We start from the raw sequence: 22,337 nt of genomic DNA on the forward strand, positions 1-22,337 counted from the left end.
AATGTTTTCAGAAGCGGCTTGCTGCTAAATATAAGCAGTAAGTTCTGTCCTTACCGCGTCAAAGTCCGAGAGAACCTCTTTTACATAGATGCTTACCAGAATATTACAAAAGAACGGTGGAAAAAAAACATGGCCATAGTCAAGATTTGACCCCTGATGGTACTCAAGGCTAGTCTTTGATCCATGCCATGCTGAAGGAAATCCAGAATCCTGGCCACAGAATAAACTCACGGAGAATCCTGTAAGGACTCAGGACATGCAAAATAAGCTTTCTATGTGCGATGGTAGCTCCTAAAAGAAAAAGCTTTACAAGCCTTGAGTATAGTAGGAATTACCACACCAGACAGACCTCTGTCCCACTGGACCTGGCTCTCAACAGCCAAGCTATTAAAGCCAGTGACTTGCATTCTCAACTTATACATGCGTAATAGACTCTTGCACACTTTCAATAGTAGTAGAATCTCTGTCTCACACAATTGGGGAGGAATTGAGTTAGCTCCTGCTTAATTAATGCCACGTGTAAGGTTGCTTGAAACTTTCAAGCAGAGCAAAAATGTGCAATATTTATTCATTATCTATTTTTTATATAGATTTCTATAAAATCTGTGTTCACATTCCCAGTCTGGAACAAATAATATATAAATATAACAACTCAATTCACCTTAAGGTCCACACTTTAATACATATTAGTATTTTAATAAGCAGATATTAGCTATTCGAATAAAAAAGGCTTTTAGCAGTGTCCCCCAATGAAGGCAGAGCAAATGTAAGACCTCTGGGTGACAGAGACCGCTCCCTGATGCAAGAACTGATTGACTGGGATATTCATCCAACTTTGGGAATGTACACCATGGAAAGAGCTGGAACATCTGTCTCTGCCCAGCAAAGAATGTTGCACACCTCCAGCACTATGACCACACTCCTTGTCCCTACTTAATGATTGCTAGAAACCAACAGTTTTTAAACTAGAGCAGCGCCGCAGGTGTACTTTAGACTTTGCACTAGCTGATCCGATAACTTGACATAGATATTTTCATTGGTCCCTTAGAGTGCTAGTGTTTTCTTCAGCACAGTTTAGGAGAGATTTTCCTGGTAGCATATTACTATTTTCCACTCAAAAGTGTGTTTACAACAAAGGGAAGAGATGTAAAAACAGTAGTGTCACCAGTAGCCTCATGTAGCATTAACGTAGTTGTAAACCCTTGCATATACCCAGTGAAGTGACTGGCCTCAAGTGATACACACAAATGAAATAAATCCTACTACATAAGTTGTAACTGTCTATTTGCAGTCTTCTCTTCTCTAGATCCATTCAAAGTCCAAATTTTCTAAAGCTTGTCTGAGCTGTCAAATAACAGGGGACAGAGAACTGAAATTACATGCTGCAGAGCTCAGTGAGCTGATTGCAGATAAGGGACACACCCCGTCACATCACACACAGGAACAGAGCTGAGGCTGTCAGTTACAGGATGTGTGCTGGAGAACCCTCCCCGTCACCTTTTTTCTCTTGGTATCAGGAAAATTTGTCATAAATGGCATGAGAACGGGGCAGTGGACAGAAATGGCACTTTCAGTGCTCTGGTTTGAGACAAGTACACACTATAAAGGGATATACTTTGTTCAGATTTCATGTCTGAGGTTTACAACCATTTTAATCCAAAAAGTTACAGATCTTCACCATTTAAGTCAGCCCTATTTCTATGCTTATATCTTAGAGCTCTAACTCACTGTATATATGTATTTTTCCTTTAGTTGCATTACAACTCAAAAACACTGAAAACTGAATCGCCAAATGCCTCAAGGGGATCATCTTTGCCAAGAACTCTTTCAAAAGAATCAAAGTTGTATGGTATGAAAGATACTGTACCATCTCCTTTACCTAGTAATGTCCACAGCAAGACTAACACATTGTTACCACCCCCACCCCCACCAATCCCTTCAGGTACCTTTCCTCTAACTAATCTATACCTAATAACTGTTTGTATTACCTGCCTGTAAGCATTTAATGTCTAGAAAAGAAGACATATTTTTGTAACCAATGCAAACAGGCAAATGTATAGAAACATTCAATTCTTGCAACACTTATCATTCAATAACTGTGTGAGGCTCCAGCTTATTCCACCTACAAATTATTAAAGCAATTGATCATATGATCAAAAATGCAGGAACACAGGTCATCCAGAAATTAACTTTTGTCAAAACCACCAGCATATTCAGATATATAGGTTGGCAATGTTATATGCAAATTTCCTGTAAAAAAAAAAACTTGGCTCCAACCTCCCACCTAATACATTATAAGGTATACTTTTCCTACTTATCCTTTCTGCCACCTCTATCCACCCCCCATCATCAGCCTTAATTAGCATTAGTAAATGAACAGAAGAGAAATCCAAATTAAATCAATATTTGGGTGGTCACACCCTTTGCCTTCAAAATAGAAATCTTTTTTCTAGGTACACTTGCACACAGTTTTTGATGGAACTCGGCAGGTAAGTCATTCCAAACATGTTGGCTAACTAACCACAGACCATTTGTGGATGTAGGCTGCCTCAAATCCTTTTGTCTCTTTATGTGATCGCAGACAGACTCGATGATGAGATCAGGGCTCTGTGGGACCAAACCATCACTTCCAAGATCCCTTGTTCGTCTTTCTGCTGAAGATAGTTCTTAAAGTGATTGTAAAGTCTCCTTAAAAATAAAAAAATAACAAACATGTTATACTTACCTGCTCTGTGCAGTGGTTTTGCACAGCGCATCCCAGATCCTCCTTTTCTTGGTCCGTCTTCGCTGCTCCTGGCCCCTCCCTCCTGTTCAGTGCCCCCACAGCAAACAGCTCGCTATGGTGACACCCGAGCCAAGTCACAACTCTGTGTGTCCATTCAGACACAGATCCCTGGCCCCGCCCCCTCTCTCTTCTGATTGGCTAACTGACTTTGACAGCCGCGAGATCCAATGGCGCTGCTGCTGTGTCTCAGCCAATCAGGAGTCGAGTCCCGGACAGCTAAGACATTTGTGGACATCGCTGGAGAGAGATGGGGCTCAGGTAAGTAATTAGGGTGTGCTGGGGAGGCTGCTACACACATTAGGTTTTTTATCTTAATGCATAGAATGAATTAAGATAAAAAAAGGTCTGCCTTTACAACTCCGTTAATGACATTGGCTGTATGATTTAGGGTCATTGTCCTGGAACGGAATAAATTTGGGGCCAGTCACAGGCCTCCCTGATGGTATGGTATGATGGATAAGTGTCTGCCTGTATTTCTCAGCATTGAGGACATCATTGATCCTGACCAAATCTTCAACTCCATTTACACAAATGCAGCCCTAAACTTGCAAGGAACCTCCATCATGCTTCACTGTTGCCTGCAGACACTCATTATACCTTCTCTCCAGCCCTTTGGTGAACAAACTGCCTTCTGCTACAGCCAAATACTTCAAATTTTAACTCATCAGTCCAGAGCACTTGCTGACATTTTTCTGCACCCCAGTTCCTCTGTTTTCATGCAAAGTTGAGTCTCTTAGTCTTGTTTCCACAAGGAATTTGGCTTTTTGGTCTCAATTCTTCCATGAAGACCATTTTTGGGTCCCACTGGTTTCTACCAGTTCTGTACTGATGGCACTGCTGGATGTCTTCCGAGGTCGAAGGGAAGTAAGAATGATGTATCTTTTATCTGCTACATTTCTTTGGCTGACAATTGTGTCTATAATTCTCAACATTCTTCAAAAGCACATCTTGAAACCCCAGTCTGACTTGAAACCTTTGCCTGGGAGAGACCTTGCTGATGCAGTATAACTAACTACCTTGTGTTTTGTTGCTGTACTCAGTCTTGCCATTATGTATGATCTGTGACATGAAACTGTCTTTCACAATCTCACCTTAATAGCAGAGTTTGGCTGTTCCTCACCCAGTTTTACGCTTCATACACAGCTGTTTCCATTTCAGTTAATGACTGTTTCAACCTACATATTAAATATGATCATTAGCCCCTGCTTGGTGTATTTGGTTAATCATATACCTGACTCTAATACTACAAAATCCCTGACTTTGTGCAAGTGTAAGAATTGATGCTGGTTTTGAAGCCAAAGGGTAGTCACACCAAATATTGATTTGGTTAAAATTTTTCTTCTGTTCGCTAACTTTTCCTTTTAATAAATTGATAAAAATAAACAATTAAAATATATATTTTTAAAGCATTCTTACTTTACAGCACTTCACACCTGCCTAATAAGTTTGCACAGTACTGTATGCAGCCACAATGCTTACTTCCTGACAACCCTAATTTTTTTTCCCCACTGTCTGCATGTGCACAGTAGAAATCCAGAGACTTTCTGCTGAGACAGAAGAAACTATTAATATGGTCAGGTAGCAGTGTAATAAGGTTCTACAGTATAGACAGCAGGCAGAATATCCAGGCCCAGCAAGAGGTAAACATTGTGGTGAGCCAAAGGGCAGAACCACATTTTACCTTTACAATAAAAGTGGTGATTTACTTATAACAGATTTTTTTATCTTTAAATCTACTGATTGTGAAAACCACATTTGAAAACAAAGTAACAATTACTTATGTATTTTGTACTAGATGCCCAGACTGAATTTACCAGGTTTGTGACATGTTTATTTTATGACAAAATGCAGAGGCACATTATTTATCATTGATTAGGTCATGCTTTGCCAAAATGTAAACTCTGGCCCCCCCGTTGTAGGTGTCCATCAGAGAATGCAATGAGAGTCAGAGGCCAAGTGGAATGAATCAGAGGTGATATAAAGGATAGGGGAAACTTGGCAGGAGTCACAAACACCTACCAAATACCTCCCATGAATTCCTGTAGAACATACAATATTCAGTGTATGTAATGCAGAATATGTCCAGAGACTGCTCATACTGCAGTTTGAAAAAAACAAGGAAAAAACTGCGCTATACCATAAATAAGAAAAGGTGCATAAAAATCAATTGATGCAAAATAAATTGAAAATATATAAAAAAAAACATCAAAATACATCAAATCTTGAGTGTAAAAAATAATAGCAAAGTCCATGAACTCAGAAATCCAGAGAATCTTCTATAGAGATGGAAAGAATCCCCCGATGGCTCTCCATGAAAGCCAATGTGAAAAGGTAGGAATAGAAACACCCCTCACAGTGATCCTCCACCACCTAAAATATGCGCTTACCAGATTGCAAGCACAACAGGCACGTATGTAGACCCAAATCTGGGTATGCAGCTAGCAATGAAGCATCCCTCTAAACAGCATAGCAGATGGTAAACAAACCAGGCACATTGTAGACTTGAATCCGGGTGTCCAGCTAGCAGTAGGGCATCCCTCTGTGCAGTGTGGCTGCAGGCATGTGAATGGATGATACAGCAACCTGAATTCAAGGACATAAGGAAAAAGGAAAGGTGGCCATAGCGTGAATCCGATAAAACAATTTTATTAAAAATAAAGTAGAAAACTTACAGGAATGTAGTATAAAAAGAGCAGTTCGCCGGCCAGCAAGCGAGCGCCCGTTCTGGCAAGGTGTGATGACGTCAGAGCGCCAACCTCCCGACGTACGTTTCGTCTATAACTGACGTCGTCTGGGGGACGAACTGCTCTTTTTATACTACATTCCTGTAACTTTTCTACTTTATTTTTAATAAAATTGTTTTATCGGATTCACGCTATGGCCACCTTTCCTTTGTCCTTATGTCCTTTAAATTCGGGTTGCTGTATCATCCATTCACATGCCTGCAGCCACGCTGCACAGAGGGATGCCCTACTGCTAGCTGGACACCCGGATTCAAGTCTACAATGTGCCTGGTTTGTTTACCATCTGCTATGCTGTTTAGAGGGATGCTTCATTGCTAGCTGCATACCCGGATTTGGGTCTACATGCGTGCCTGTTGTGCTTGCAATCTGGTAAGCGCATATTTTAGGTGGTGGAGGATCACTGTGAGGGGTGTTTCTATTCCTACCTTTTCACATTGGCTTTCATGGAGAGCCATCGGTGGATTCTTCCCATCTCTATAGAAGATTCTCTGGATTTCTGAGTTCATGGACTTTGCTATTATTTTTTACACTCAAGATTTGATGTATTTTGATTTTTTTTTTTTTTAATATATTTTCAATTTATTTATTTTTTTTTTTATAAATTTTTTTTATTGCATTTTCAAGACAAACAATACATATACAACTTAAAAACTTAAAGAAAAAGAAAAACTGTGGTGCCTATACAAAGTATCCTACAAATCACATGGCAAGATATTATAATTTGTGTTATTTATCTTATGATGAGTTAACCTATGGCTCGCTTCTTCTTGTATCTATTTAGAGGTCACTTGAGACGTCAAGTCCTCTCTCCCAATCGTAGCCAATAAAATCTCACTACTCCCCCCCCACCCCCCCACCCCCCCACCCCCCAGCCCCTATTATATTATTTGAAGACTCAACCAGCTGTTTCCACATAATCTAACCATGTACGCCAGACTCTATCGTACTTCATCGGGCACCCTCTATTGAAGTATGTGTCTTTATATAAAGGAAGGTTATTATTAACCAGACTTTTCCATTGTGTCAATGAAGGGGGGGGTGGGCTTCTTCCATTGTATGGCAATGTTTTTCCGGGCATAGAATAGCAATAACCCCACCAGTGTGCGTTTTGCCATTGGTGGTACAAGTGTTTCAATTAACCCCAATAGACAGACTTCCATGGCATGTGGTAGTGTAGTTGATGCGACTCTATTTACCGTGTCAAGTACCTCACTCCAATATTGCTGAATTTTAGGGCAATGCCAGAAAATATGAGAGAAATCTGCTGGGGAGATTCCACATCTCCAACACTCGGATGGACATATAGGGTTCATTTTATGGAGTCTGTAGAGTAAAGTACGCTCTATGCACTATTTTAAATTGGATCAGCCGATCCCGCATAGAAACTAAGGAGCTGAAAGGGAAATCCCAAACATCATCCCAGTCATCATTGTCCAGCGAGGGTATGTCAAGCTGCCAGCGAGACCAGAGCTTATCTAGAGGTGGAAGAGACACATAGACCAAATACTCATATAGCTGTGAGGTAGGTTTCTCTGCACAAGTTCTAAGTGTCTTCTCCAGTCCTGACTGGACAACGATGCAGGAAGCGCGTGGAAACTGCGCAGCGAAAGCATGTGACAATTGGAGATAGCGAAATTGGTAATGATGAGGTATGTTATACATAGAAGAAAGGTGTGAAAGGGGAGATAATGACATTCGTGACACTATGTGGGAAATAATTTTTATACCATACTTAGTCCATGCGAAGGGGTCTGGAAGTTTGTAAATGTGTGGCAAAGTAGGGTTCAGCCAGATCGGGGTGTTAGGAGAGATCTTGGTTGATTTATACTTTTCTATATCTAGACCTGCCCGCCAAGCGGGGTGGTATGCATAGAGGGTGTCAAAGGATATGGGGCTCGAGGGCCTCTGAATATCAGGAATTGCAAGGCTTCAAAAGAGCCCACTATCGTGGCCTCTCAGGCTGTGGAAGAGTTAGTTTTGTCAGGGTGCAGCCACCAGGCCACTGTCACCAGTTGGGTAGCTAGAAAATATTTGAAGCAATCAGGAAATGCCATACCATCCTGCGTTGATGGCCGCATCAAGGTCGACAGCCGATACCTGGGTGGCGAGGAGCCCCAGATAAAGGATGAGAACAATTGATTCATTTTATTAAAAAACAATTTGGGTATCCACTGAGGGGAGTGGCGGAACAAATTCATGAATTTGGGGATAATTTTCATTTTAAGGAGATTTACTCGTCTCCAGACTGACAGAGGTAAATTACTCCACGTTTTAAGTTTTGTCTTAGTGTCCGAAAGTATAGGGGTAAGGTTAAGTGAGATGAAGTCTGATGCTTGTGTGGATATATGAACCCCTAGATACTTAAAAGTTTCCACCCATTTTAGTGAACAGTCTGGGGGGGAAGTAGTTTTGGCCGCCTGGTCTATCGGAAAAAGTATGGATTTGGACCAGTTGACCTTTAGTCCGGTGACTCCTGCGAAAGTGTCTAACACGTTCAGAACACCCTGCAAGGACGGGCCAGCATCATTGAGGAACATTAGCATGTCATCCGCGTACAGGGCCAGCCTCTCCTCCAGTAAGCCAATACGGAGACCTTTAATATGCGGGGACGTACGGAGCGCCTTCACCACTGGTTCAATAGCTAAGGCAAATAAAGCTGGAGAGAAAGGACAGCCCTGCCGGGTTCCTCTGGTGAGCCTAAAAGGGGCCGATAGTCCACCCCCTAGTCTTACCGATGAAGTGGGGCATTTGTACAATACCTGGAGCCATTGAATAAACAACAAGGGGAACCCCATTCTACGCAATGTTTCCCAAAGAAAAGGCTACTCTACGGTGTCAAAAGCCTTTTCTATGTCAAGTGAGGCTATAGTTCTCAAACCCGTGTTGTGGTGTTGGGCATGTATGTTGGTATATAACCTTCTGAGGTTGACATCAGTGGATCTACGGGGCATAAAGCCAGTTTGGTCCGAATCAATGACTGAAGGCAGTAGGGGATATAGTCGTAGAGCAAGTAGTTTGGTCAAAATTTTAAAGTCGTTATTTAGCAATGCAATTGGCAGGTACGAGGCGCAAAAGGTTGGGTCTTTAGAGGGTTTGTATATTAAAGTCAGATATGCAAGATACATTGAGTCGGGCAGTTTGCCATCCTTCAGGCATATATTATATAGCTGGGCCAACAGGGGTGCCAGGAGGTCTCCATGCGACTTATAAAAGTCAATTGGAAGGCCATCCGGCCCCGGTGCCTTACCAGTGGGGAAGGATTGGATGGCATTTAGAACTTCTAGGGCTGTAAATGGCCTAACTAGTGTCTCACGCTCCTGATCTGAAAGCCAGCCCAGCGCCAAGGGATCTAACAGGTCCCGCAGCTGCCCAGGCTGAAAGTCAGAGAGCAAAGTGGAGGTATACAACTTTTCGTAAAAAGCAGTAAACGCTTGCAAAACCTCAGGGGGTGAAGTCACCATGTCCCTATCAGCAGTCTGCAGAGTGGAGACAAGCGTGAGTGGTTGCTCATTCTGCGCCAATAGGGCCAGCAGGCGACCATTTTTGTCACCCTGTTCAAAAGTTCTTTGTCTGCCCCTATGAGTTTCAAGTCGTGTAACCTCTGTCAAGTGAAGATTCAGTTCTCTCTGAGCTGCCATAAGTGAGTCAAAATGAGATGGTGTGGGGTCTGAGCTGTAAGTAGAGGTATGATTTGCCACCGATTGTTGTAATAGTTGGGTCTCCTTTAATTGTTTCTTTTTAATATGGGCAATAGATGAGATATATTGTCCCCTCGTATATGCTTTAAACGCATCCCAAGTGATTTCAGGGGAGTAGGACCCAGTGTTCCGCTCCCAGAAATCAGCTAACAGGGGGGAGTATAATTTCAGTTAGGTCCGGATGGGAGTCCCAATGAGCCCCCAATCTCCACAGTGCAGCACTCCGGGATGCAGGAGAGCGAAGCGTCACTACCAATGGGCTGTGATCAGACAATCCACTTGGTAAATAAGATGCCTCCAGCACATCCGCCAACAATGGGGGATTAGAAAAGGCCAGGTCTATAGGTGATGCAGTTTTGTGGGATGCTGAGAAACACGAATAGACTCTGGTTGTAGGGTGCTTCCACCTCCAAATCTCTTCTAGGGCTACTGCCTGAGCCCAACCACAGAGATCTGTGCAATGATGCTTTGGTGGAGCAGGTCTATCTAGATCCGGGGACATGATAGCATTAAAGTCTCCCATAATTAGAATTTTCCCAGGGCAAAAGGGTGCAATCTTTTCCATAACCGCATATAATATTACAGGTGAGAAAGGCGGAGGGATATACATATTAATGACAATATACCTGTGAGACCAAAGTGTAAATACAACAATAACAAATTTACCCTGTGGGTCTGTGCACACCTCTTCAATCACACATGGGAAGTTCTTGTGTATAAGAATCGACACCCCTCTTGCATACGTAGAGTATGTGGCATGTATAGCCCTCTGTATCCACGGTTTTTTCAATGTCAGGATTTTGCTGCCCATAAGATGGGTCTCTTGAAGAATGAGTTGGGGGGAGTGGGATTTTAGGTACTGGAAAAGGAGAGCTCGCTTGAATTTTGATCCAAGACCCCTGACATTCCAGGAAAGGACCGTAAAGGAATCAGCACGGGGATCAGCCATCTATATTAAAAGGTGAGCACCAACTAGGATGAATGGGAGAGCGAACCATGAACAGCAAAATCCTTGACACAGCACACCATGTATTAGCAGCATTTAAATTTATCCAATATCGTGCACCAAAAAAGAAAGAAACCTTTAGAACATTTTTAAACAAACCCAAGCACAATGTGCCTTTCCTACTATGCCCCATCTCTCTTCCGAAACTAGGGAGAAGGATGGGGATAGTTTTACCCCTAAACAAAAAGAAACCTTATAACAGTAGTGGCAACCTAAAACTCAGTGCACTACAATAACATGACAGTCCAGAAACCCTTTGAACTTGACTCGTATGGTTACGTCCTGGACCAAGGTGAGGGGGGTCACCGTAACTGGCAAATGTCCTCGTCTGAACCTGAGCGAGGGGGAGGGGGGGTGTCAAGGTGAAAAATTAGGGACGGATCACCGCTTAGGAGTCAATGACAAAAAGTCTGCATGATATTTACTGGAGCTCCTCAGACAGGAGGAACTAGTTTCAGTTCCATCAGCAAAAGATGTATAGTAGAAGGTGAGGATGATGACGTGGTGCCACAATGCAGAAAGATGTGGTAGCCAATAATGAATTGTGCTGGAAGTCAACATGGGGTAGAAGGAGGACCATTATAGGAATTTGGGGTACTTATCTGAACCCAGCAGACCGTATATCCAACACCGGTCCAATTTTCATTATGACACTAGCGGGTGTCTAACCACGCCGCAGCGGCCTCAGGGGTATCGAAGAAACGGGTGTTGTCACCATCTGTGATCCTCAACCTGCTGGGGTATAAACGGCCAAAACGTATTCCCTTCTCTCGGAGTCGACGTCTGACATCTGTAAAAGACTTGCGGCGCTGCTGCACCTCTTGAGAGAAATCAAGAAAGAAAGATAACCTGGTGTTCTCATATTTGATTTCCGGCATGGTTCGGGCCGCCGCCAAGATGCGGTCTTGATCATGGTAGTTCAGTAAGCGTAACAGGAAGGGACATGGAGGGGCCCCCGGTCTTGGAGGAAGTGGCGGGACCCTGTGAGCTCTTTCCACTACAAAAGTGGTGGATAATAACTGCTCAGTGAATTCAGCTGGCTTGGGACCCTCCACTCTCTCAGGCAAACCAAGGATGCGAATGTTGTTACGCCGGAGGCGGTTCTCGGTGTCTATGGCTCGTTCCTGGAGCGCCTTCATTTGGAGCTGTAGGGCCCTCACCTCTCTGGAATCCGACCGGACCACATCCTCCACCGTGGAGACTCTGTCCTCCACCTCAGCGATACGTGATCAGAATTTATCCATGTCTTGGCGGATAAGACTGACATCCACAGTTAGGAAGTCTATCTTGGCAGTTAGGGTTTCTTTACATGCCGTAATGGCCGCCAGGATCTCTGCTCCCGTGGGGGACTCCGCAGCCCCTGACTCCGCCACTGTTTTCGCATTCGCCGCCATTGCTGCCGCCGACAGGCGCCCGGACACTGACGGAGCGCGGTATGAGAAGCCTTGTTTTTTGAATGTGTATAACGGGTCTTAGGAGGGCCCATCCGCAGTGTGTTCTGCTCTGTATAAGGGCTGTGTGGTCGGTGAGAGACAGCAGGCAGGCACCAGAGCACAGTGAGCAGGGTAGAAGATGCACAGGGTCAGGGCTTGCAGGGCACAAGTTCTGCAGGAATTGCGATTTAGGGAAGGCAGCACAGCACTGTTGGGACACTGTACCTGTATGTGGGGGGATGCTTCAAGCACCATAGGCCCGGAAGATGGCAGCGGCCTCAGAACCAGTCCATATAGGAGTCTCCTGCAGCCTCGGGGTCCCCACACCAATCAACAGCCTCCCGGGGACCACCGCCGCAGATGCGGATGTAGCGGCCACCTCCTGCTCCGCCAATCGCGGCAATCGAGCCCGGGGATGCTGGAGGCTCTGTAGGCCTCAAAGCGGCGGCTGGCCGCGGCGCCCGGGAACAGTCTAAACGAATCCCCTGGCGGTCATCCGGCCTTCCTCCCACCGCAGACACCTCCCAGGAACTGCCGCTGCGGATGCTGATGGAGTAGCCGTCCGTCGCTTCTCCAAACGCGGCACTTCAGCCCGGGAATGTTGGAGGCCTAGTAGGCCTCAAGATGGCGGCTGGCTGCTGCTGTGTGGAGCCGGTCGCGGCCCCGTACACGCTCAATCGGCCGGCCGAGCTCCACAATTTTCACAAGGGCTGGTGCAGAGGATGTCCGGGGGTAGCTGGGATGAGTTTTGAGGCTCACCAGGCTATTTAACTTGCAGGATGGTGTTGGATTATAACAGGATCGCGGAGCTCCTCAGTAACGCGTCCTGTTCTCACTACATCCGGACACGCCCCCTATTTTCAATTTATTTTGCATCAATTGATTTGTATGCACCTTTTCGCTATTTATGGTATAGCGCAGTTTTTTCCTTGTTTTTTTGTATTGTTGTGAACATCTCACAGTTGAACTGCTGCTTCTTAGGGGGCTTTTTTATGATAGCGCGGTGATTTTTTGTTTTTCTGTCATACTGCAGTTTGGATGGTCAGAAACTATGGGCATGCTACAGGAGGTTGTTAAAAACTGTCCATGCATGTATCTTTTGTTTTTTGTTTCAGTCAAAAAATGAATGCATTCCCCCATCCACACAAGTGAGCTGGATGGAGGAATCCTCCTTGCTGTGCTATTGTACGCTGATAGCGGGAATCCTTCACTGTCAGAATACACTGATCTACGCTACAGCCTATTGACTTTTAGGCGCTGATAGAATTATTATTATAATAGAAGGAAAACTGTTCAGCTTCCTTTAAGTAGGAATGGCCATAGATGGATCAAAATTCAGCCTATTCAGCGGGGCCAGGTGGAAATTGAGAAAAATACTGCAGGAAGCTTGTCAGCGCCCTTAAAAAACCTACTGGTGCCACATTTGATATTGCTGTCAGCAAGTTAGAAAAGGTTAGAAGGTAAAAGAAATGACAACATAGAAAAAGAAACTGTGAAAGAAATAAAGCAAATTATTTAGCTAGTAGAAACCAGTTTAATAAATATTTCCATTCGCTGTTCCTGAGTAATTACCTGGGCCAATGTTTCTCAACTCCAGTCCCCAAGTACTCCCAACAGGTCATGTTTTCAGGATTTCCCTTCCTGAAATGGTTGTGGTAATTATTGAGGTAGTAAAACTGATTTAATCACCTGTGCAAACCTGAAAATATGACCTGTTGGGAGTACTTGAGGACTGGAGTTGAGAAACATTGGCCCAGGCACAGCAAACACTACTGGCTGCTGCCACCATAATAAGGATTAAAGGGCCCCACGTTGAGGACCAGAGATGTATGAGGCTCAGACTTGAGTGGTAAAGCAAAAGGTGCACAAATTAAATTTAATGTTTTAAATTATATCAATCAATAATTTTCTGTATATAGGAAATATATTTAATTTTACAGCCAAAGGAAAGGGAAGCGGTGGAGTGAAAACAGCAAAATTGTATGCTTGGGTAGCACTACAGTCTTTGCCTGAAGAAATGGTCATCAGTCCAAACCTGCTTGATTTTCTGGAGAAGGCCTTGGAGACCATACCCATAACACCAATAGACCGAAATTACACTGGTAAATATTGCATTTCAGTAATATATCTATGCTGTTCCAACAGACAAGAAGCCTTACTGGTAAATGCAGCATTACGATAGCAGACTGAGTTATTAATGCCACCTTTGTTTTCAGAGTTATATGTATTTCTTGATGGTGGTAAAATGAGGATGAAATTACTGCAGCTTAGTGTGTTTTCGCACTTGATGGGAAAGGTCATTTAATTCTTACACATTTCATATACAGTCAGGATTTTTCCATTCTTACAGCTTGTCAGTTTTATTAATTTATTTTTTTACTGGAAGGGCTTTGCATTGGTGCTAAAAGTGTCATAAGATACCTAAAATAATTGGTTTGCTGAATTTGTGCCTGTGAGAAGTTCAAATTTGTCTTAGTTAAATGAGGATATGGTCTTCTTTATTTTACTGGAGTCAGGATATAGTTATGAGCTGAATAGAGGTAATACAAGTTGTTGCGTTATTGTAACTATTAAAATATATGAAGTAAAAAGGGGAAATGGCACCCAAAAAATAAGATAATTGTGAGATTTTGCTCAGTCTGGCTTAAAGCAAAATTAAAACGTGATTGAAGGAAAGAAAATTGCATAATGTATGGCCTACTTTATTTAATTTTTTTAATATATCCATAAAGCTTCTACCAGTAGAATCTTTGGTTCTAACTCACCTTTCCTGAATGTACTTTGACACATTTAATTGAAATACTAGATATGTAGTAAGTTTCGCACAGTATCTTTAATTTTAGTACCGTTACCATTATTTTGTCATACTGGGCATAGCATGTAATGAAATTTTATTTTATTATTATAATACGGGATTTATATAGCACCAACAGTTTGCGCAGCGCTTTACAACATGAGGGCAGACAGTACAGTTACAATACAAATCAATACAGGAGGGATCAGAGGGCCCTGCCCGTTAGTGCTTACAATCTAGAAATATATATATCTATAGATATATATCTCTATATATCTATAGATATATAGAGATATATCTATATATATAGATATATCTATATATAGATATATCTATATATAGATATATATATCTATGTATAGATATATATATCTATATATAGATATATCTATCTATATATATATATATATATATATATATATATATGCGATTTAGAGAAATATATGTGAGTTATGAAATGTGTCAGAATTGCTTTTTTAGTAAATCATGTAAACAATATGTTCTCTTCATTACAAATGTGCCTTTATTGGTGTGCTTTGTGCAAGCATTATCCTGTGTGTGTTTCTGCTTTATTACAGCAGTGAGTGCTCAGGATGAAGATATTGGACAGTTTGATCTGCAGGATCCATTGGAAGAGTCAACTACCTCATTAGTGTCCTCTTCAACCTCTGCCTATTCTTCCTTCCCAGTAGATGTGGTTGTGTATGTAAGAGTGCAGGTAAGTCTGATTTATAAAACTTTTTATATTCTTAATCTCCTTGTTTTCTGAGTAGCTCTTTAGATTTCCAGAGTTTTATCCTCATTCCTATTTCTCTTTCTAGCCTTCCCAGATCAAGTTTAGCTGCCTACCAGTTTCACGTGTTGAATGCATGTTGAAGCTGCCCTCATTAGACCTAGTGTTCTCCTCAAACCGAAGTGACCTTGAGACGCTGGGTTCAGCCCATCCTTCTGATGCTAGTGTTGGAAATCTCTCCATGCCAAGTGGATCAAAAGCAAGCCTGAACAAATCTGGGATGACAGGTGGAAACATTTCCTCTCTTGTTTTTTTTTTTTTTTTTTTTTTTTTTTTTTTTTTATAAATTCTTTATTTTCATTTTGCAAAGAGAAATTACAGACAGTTATACACCTTAGCAATTCAAAGCAACTCAGAGAGATGTATAGAACTTGAAAAACCATCTGTACAGGAGGATGTGCATGTTCATAGAACTACATGTATGAATAAAAGTACAGCGAAAATACAGTAAGGCTGTGTGGATCCTGCTAGAGACATTACATCAATCTCTCATCTGTATGACTGTGAGCAATTAAACAGCTGAACAGATCGGGAACTCAAATAAACATCCTCTCAGACATTGAGATAGTATGTGAAAAACGCCCCATTATTGGAACTTGAAACCCGGGCTCCAACACAGAATGCCGCCATTAGCTAACGCTGAGCTTGAAACCAAACGAATGCCAGATAAACTTCAGCATATAGGCTCAGCAGCCAGACTGGCATATATGGGCACGTATTCTCCATAAAAGAGATCTCTCAGAGAGAAAAAAGTCTGGTGGTGAAGAGAGGGAGATAAATTGAGTGGAAATTGAAGAGAAGAGAGGGAGCGGGGGGGGAAAATAAAAAAGGAAATGGGTTAAGAAGGACAAAATGGTAGGTTATGCTGTTGAGAGGAGCATGTAGGAGAGAGCCAGGTTTTACAACGTTATCTTGTTTTTAAGTTGGGTCTGCAGTACTTTTGAGATAGTGTATAACGGGGTCGGCAAAGCCGTCGATTGACCGGTTGACCACAACGAGCTGACAGGTGGATCGTGACTACGGCTCTGCCTTCTCCAAGCCTTCGTCACTCTCGTTCACTGGAGAGCACGAGGCAGCTTAGTGCTGAAGGGAGGGCAGGAGCTGCTCAGTGATTGGTTTTTAGGCAGTCCTAGCAACCAATCACTAACTTATGAAATGTTAACTCCAGCAGCTCCTGCTCCCGCCTTCCACCCAGCACTATACCGTCTCCTGATCTCTGCTCTGCTGTACACACGTTGGCAGGTAGGAAGTACTACCTACACAGCCTGCATGTATGTGGGGGAATGAGACACTGTTGGAGGGGGACAGAGTACACTACAGTGAGGGGGGAGGAGGGATTTGAGGATACTGCTTTGGGGGATGGGGAGGCAGAGGACACTGCTTTCAGGGGGCAAAGGACACTTTGTGGGGGGCAAAGGACACTACAGTGGGGAGGGGGCGATGTTAAGGGGGCAGATGACACTGTTTTGAGGGGTAAAGGACACAACAGTGGTGGGGGATGATGTGAAGAGGGGCAGAGGACACTACAGTGGGGAGGGGTGATGTGAAGGGGCAGAAGACAGTGCATTGTGCGTACAGGACACTACTGTGGGGGGAGAGGGCAGAGGACACTGCAGTGGGGGGAAGGTTGGTATGTGAAGGAGACAGAGGACTTTGTGTTGGAGGCGCATAGAACATTACATCTACATCTTTTTATCGGGAACTTGATAGTGCTGCCTAGTAACCCCCCTCCACGGGGATCTTAACTTTCCTCCATGTTGTCCAGGTAGATCTCAACCTCTGAAAGGTTGCTTACTCCTGGTGTATAAGGTTTCATAATGATGGGCAGGCTTTTATTTTGTAACAATTAAAGAAGCCAAGGCATATACTAAAACTTCCATATAGTTCATGTATACTTTGATAATAAATTACATTACGCTTACTATAAACTTTACATTATATTTTTACAGGCAGCCAGTAACCTTTTGATGCAAGTATATGTTCGCAGTCCAGGGCCTCCTGAGCCCTTCCTGTATCATATGTGCTCTATGTAGCCAAAATGGGACCTGGATCACCCTACCCTTCATTGGGTTTTGAACCCTATGAGCAGCAGTTGGTTGTTTTGCTGAGCATGTCCTATTTAGATGCTTTTCAGTCAGCTAAGTGTAGGTGCAGATCATAGAAGTATTGCTTGTAGGATTCATTGAACCCTAAATGCATCTCTAGGAGGTACTCTAAGTTCCATTTGGATTATGCTGAACGCAGCTATGGGTGCGGCTTGGCTGGACCCTGAAATGTACAAGTTTTCATAACTGATTTAAAAGAGAAGTATGGGTTTTCAGTTTATTTTAGATTCATACTTACCTTGGTGGATGGAGCATCAGACCGATGCTGCAGCTGTCCCCCAGTGTCTCTTCACTGAGAACCAAGCCACCGAACACCGTCAATGGCTTGGTTCTCACTTCACCCTGAGCGGAGAGATGCTGCCTGTCAGTCAGCATCTCTCCTGCTCTGCTCTTCCACGCTCATTGGAGCGACGTGCTGTGGAGGTGCAGGGAGCTGCCGTCTCAGCGGCTCACTGAGACAGCCATCAATGAAGGCAGCTGGTGGATCCAGACTTTGGAAGTCGGGATGACGCGCTGCCTCGACTGATAGTGACGTCAGCGGAGAGCGGACTTCAAACTGCTCTTCGCTGAAAATGGGTCACAGGAGTGCAAAACTAATTGCATTCCTGTGACCCAGAGGAGAAGCCCAGCCTAAAAAGCTCAGGCTGGACTTCTCCTTTTAAAGAACATTTTCTTTTTTGTCTGGTTGTTCTTGTTCGTATTATGGCATGCTAGACCAGTATGTTCATTGTTGTAGAGCTGCTGCTTGCAAGTAAACAAAGAAATAATGGTAGCAGTCTTTACCGCTTGAACACTGCCTTTTGGCTATATTTTCATCCTCACTCGCTCTCATTAGTTTGCTTCAGCACAGTTTAGAACTTTACCAAGAATTGTAGTTTTTCAAGACCTTCATTTAATAAGATGATTTTTTTTTCTTGCAGGGCCATCCCCGGGGCTAGGCAGCCCTCTTGGAAGGACTCGACACAGCAGCAGCCAATCAGATCTGACCAACTCAAGCAGCAACTCATCAGGCCTGAGTTTCACAGCTTGCATGTCTGATTTCTCTCTCTATGTTTTTCACCCCTATGGAGCTGGCAAACAGAAATCTGGAGTCTCTGGTCTTACTCCAGGTTCCAGTGGCTTAGGTATGATAAGATGCATTCTATAGTATGCTGATAAAATTTATTCTGAGTAAATACAAACTCTATAAATGTTTCTCATCAGATATCACCCAACCTTAACACATGCAGCAATGTTGTGCTTTCCTTTCTACCAGAATTTATCGTGTTTTTAAGCTTAGACATATTTATTGAACTGCATATCCAACAATTAAAACAATGATTTAAAAATACTGAATCTATTTCATATCACCATTTGCAGATTACCGTAGTTGAAATCGTTGGCACAGTTTATACCACTGGTATAAAGGTATGAATTTTGACATATTATTTACTTGCAGGTCATGTGGATGAAGAGCTCACATCAGTGACAGGCCGGAAAGATTCTCTTAGTATTAACCTGGAATTTGTCAAAGTCAGTTTGTCTAGAATGAGACGTTCTGGTGGAACTTCTTTCTTTGAAGGTGTGTCCGCTAACAAAGCTACTAGCAAGATGGATACTACCTTAATAAACATCTCAGGTAATACATTTTATGCCATATGGCTAAATGCAGTGAAGCTTTGTGATTAGGCTAACATATGTTTCTCGTTCATTTAGCTGTCTGTGATATCGGTTCAGCTTCTTTCAAGTATGACATGCGTCGACTTAGTGAAATTTTAGCATTTCCGAGGGCATGGTATAGAAGAAGTATAGCTAGACGTCTCTTTCTTGGTGATCAGACTATAAATGTGCCCGGTAAGATTGGCCTTGGTCATATGTAGCTTTGGTTGCTGTGTAAAATACATAAAGCTTTTGAGGTGATGGGAAATAATACCAGTGGTTCTCAACTCTGTCCTCATATACTGCCAACAGGCCATGTTTGCAGGTTTTCCTTTATCTTGACTTGGTATTTTGGACAGCTATTTTATCTAAGAGAAATTCCCAAAACATGGCCTGTTGGGGGTACTTGAGGACAGGGTTGAGAACCACTGGTGTAGACTACATATTCTTTGATAAGAGCTTTCATCATATATTACTAAGCTAATAGGGAAATGGGTGTTGGATAAAAAGATCACACAAACTAGGTTTAAAACCCCAATATAAAACATATTGATAATAATTAGACATATGACTAAAATAAAGATACTTATCCTTGTGTTAAAAAAAGGATAAGGGGCTTTAAAGCAGCCAATGAAGTGCAGTATCGATAGTTGAAAAAATTCAGTTTTATTAGTACAAAAAGTATAAATAGCATATTATAAAAATCACTGAAGATAAATACTGACTGTTAGAGTCAGGACATGAACTGAATATGGCGTACAATTACAGTGAACAAAGCATGCAATTAGAACCAATACCAGGCACAATGTATTAAAGGGCAACCAAGGTTATCGCAAATGTTGGATTCTTAAAATGGGTAACAACAGACAATGCCTATAAATGGGGGCAATACAATACGGTGTATGTGGAACAACGGAGGTTGTATGCGTAAATCCTGATGCGTTTCGACCCTTCCCGGGTCTTCTTCAGAGGATGGTTGTCCACTGTGAAGAGGTCAACATGTGTCAAACATAGCATCAAATCCAACAGTACCAAACTTATATATGTGTACCATCTACTATAGTTGCCTAGATCGTATAATTACCTATTACAGGAATTCTGACGTTTCTGCATTTAGTTTAAGCATTGTAGATTGTTTTAGATAGTACGATTTCTCCTCTGTTCCCCTGTGTCTCCCGTGTCGGACCAGCTACCAAGGGAGCGGGCGGTGGGCCAAATGTATCTTGCGAGGGATCACTCCTACCAGCCCCCCATACAGGAGGGGGAAGGAAAGGAGGGGGCAACAGGCAACCCGAACTGCACCTGAATGGGTGCACGTTAGTACTAGAAATAGAAAAATATTAAGTATTAAATGTTAAAGAGCGAGGGGTCGATTGATTCATCCACATAGATTGGGAAATTCCCCAACTATGGAGATCTATAAAATTACTGAATTGTGGGTCCATGGGTGTGCAGAGGGCGTTGCTAAAGAAAAAGAAGAAAGGAGAAGGAAAGATCAGAGGGAATAGGAAAGGAAGGGGAAGGAAAAGGAAGGGAGAGGGGAAGAGAGGGAGGGAATAAGATGTGAGGGGAAAAGGTGAAAGGAAAAGAAAAAAGTGAACCAAAAGTGTATATGTGAAACAAGTATAAATTAGAAGTAGTAAATGCCCTACTGTCAATCAATCCCCATGCCACATAAGAATATGTTGTAAAAAAGCAATCGGGTAAAGGTGCCGACAAAACCACCAGTGAATGAACAGGTTGAGATTGGGGGGGGGGGGGGGACCAGACAAGCTGGATTATAAGTGGTGAAAAAGAAGGGGGGGGGGAGGGGAAAGGACGGGAGGAGAAAAAAGACACACACCCTTTTCCCACCCCACATACACCTTTACTTCCCACCCTTCCCTATCCTCACCACTCCCCCCCACAAACCCAGCACCCCCCTTTTTTTTTTTTTTCCTTTTTCCCCCCTTTTCTTTCCCCTTCCCCCTTTTTTTCCCTTGGTCTTTTTTCTCCTCCGTCTTTTCCCCCTTTTTTTTCTCCTCCCCCCCCCCCCCCTTCTTTTTTCACCACTTATAATCCAGCTTGTCTGGTCTTTCCCTTCCCCTCCCCCCCCCCCCCATCTCACCCTGTTCATTTCACTGGTGGTTTGTCAGCACCTTTACCCGATTGCTTTTTTACACATATTCTTATGTGGCATGGGGATTTGATTGACAGTAGGGCATTTACTACTTCTAATTTATACTTGTTTCACATATACACTTTTGGTTCACTTTTTTCTTTTCCTTTCACCTTTTCCCCTCACATCTTATTCCCTCCCCTCTCTTCCCCTCTCCCTTCCTTTTCCTTCCCCTTCCTTTCCCTTTCCCTCTGATCTTTCCTTCTCCTGTCTTCTTTTTCTTTAGCAATGCCCTCTGCACACCCATGGACCCACAATTCAGTAATTTTATAGATCTCCATAGTTGGGGAATTTCCCAGTCTATGTGGATGAATCAATCGACCCCTCGCTCTTTAACATTTAATACTTAATATTTTTTCTATTTCTAGTACTAACGTGCACCCATTCAGGTGCAGTTCGGGTTGCCTGTTGCCCCCTCCTTTCCTTCCCCCTCCTGTATGGGGGGCTGGTAGGCGTGATCCCTCGCAAGATACATTTGGCCCCACCGCCCGCTCCCTCTTGGGAGTTGGGTCCGACACGGGGGAGACAGGGGAACAGAGAGGAGAAATCGTACCACCTAAAACAATCTACAATGCTTAAACTAAACGCAGAAACGTCAGAATTCCTGTAATAGGTAATTATACGATCTAGGCAACTATAGTAGATGGTACACATATATAAGTTTGTTACTGTGGATTTGATGCTATGTTTGACACATGTTGACCTCTTCACAGTGGACAACCATCCTCTGAAGAAGACCCGGGAAGGGTCGAAACGTGTCAGGATTTACGCATACAACCTCTGTTGTTCCACATACACCGTATTGTATTGCCCCCATTTATAGGCATTGTCTGTTGTTACCCATTTTAAGAATCCAACATTTAAGATAACCTTGGTTGCCCTTTAATACATTGTGCCTGGTATTGGTTCTAATTGTATGCTTTGTTCACTGTAATTGTACGCCATATTCAGTTCATGTCCTGACTCTAACAGTCAGTATTTATCTTCAGTGATTTTTATAATATGCTAATTTATACTTTTTTGTACTAATAAAACTGAATTTTTTCAACTATCGATACTGCACTTCATTGGCTGCTTTAAAGCCCCGTTAGGGGGTTCTCGTATAATTTTTCCTGCACTTTATGGGGTGTGCGGCCCACCTGTCTACACTCATGTGAGTGCTTTATGCTGTTTACTTATCCTT

At 42.9% G+C, this 22,337-nt stretch overlaps 1 protein-coding gene across 1 annotated transcript in view; it reads left to right on the forward strand.

Moving 5' to 3' along the window:
- The window catches only part of BLTP1 (bridge-like lipid transfer protein family member 1), a gene marked incomplete in the record, with an annotated part of 561,636 nt that overhangs the window by 467,494 nt on the left and 71,805 nt on the right, over positions 1–22,337 (forward strand). Inside the window, 7 exon segments of the mRNA XM_073603515.1 lie at positions 1,753–1,942; positions 13,607–13,768; positions 15,039–15,178; positions 15,282–15,480; positions 18,279–18,482; positions 18,797–18,976; positions 19,054–19,191. Coding sequence (XP_073459616.1) covers positions 1,753–1,942; positions 13,607–13,768; positions 15,039–15,178; positions 15,282–15,480; positions 18,279–18,482; positions 18,797–18,976; positions 19,054–19,191 — 1,213 coding nt within the window.

The sequence above is a fragment of the Aquarana catesbeiana genome, linkage group LG01 (assembly GCF_042186555.1).
Source record: "Aquarana catesbeiana isolate 2022-GZ linkage group LG01, ASM4218655v1, whole genome shotgun sequence".
NCBI lineage: Eukaryota > Metazoa > Chordata > Amphibia > Anura > Ranidae > Aquarana > Aquarana catesbeiana.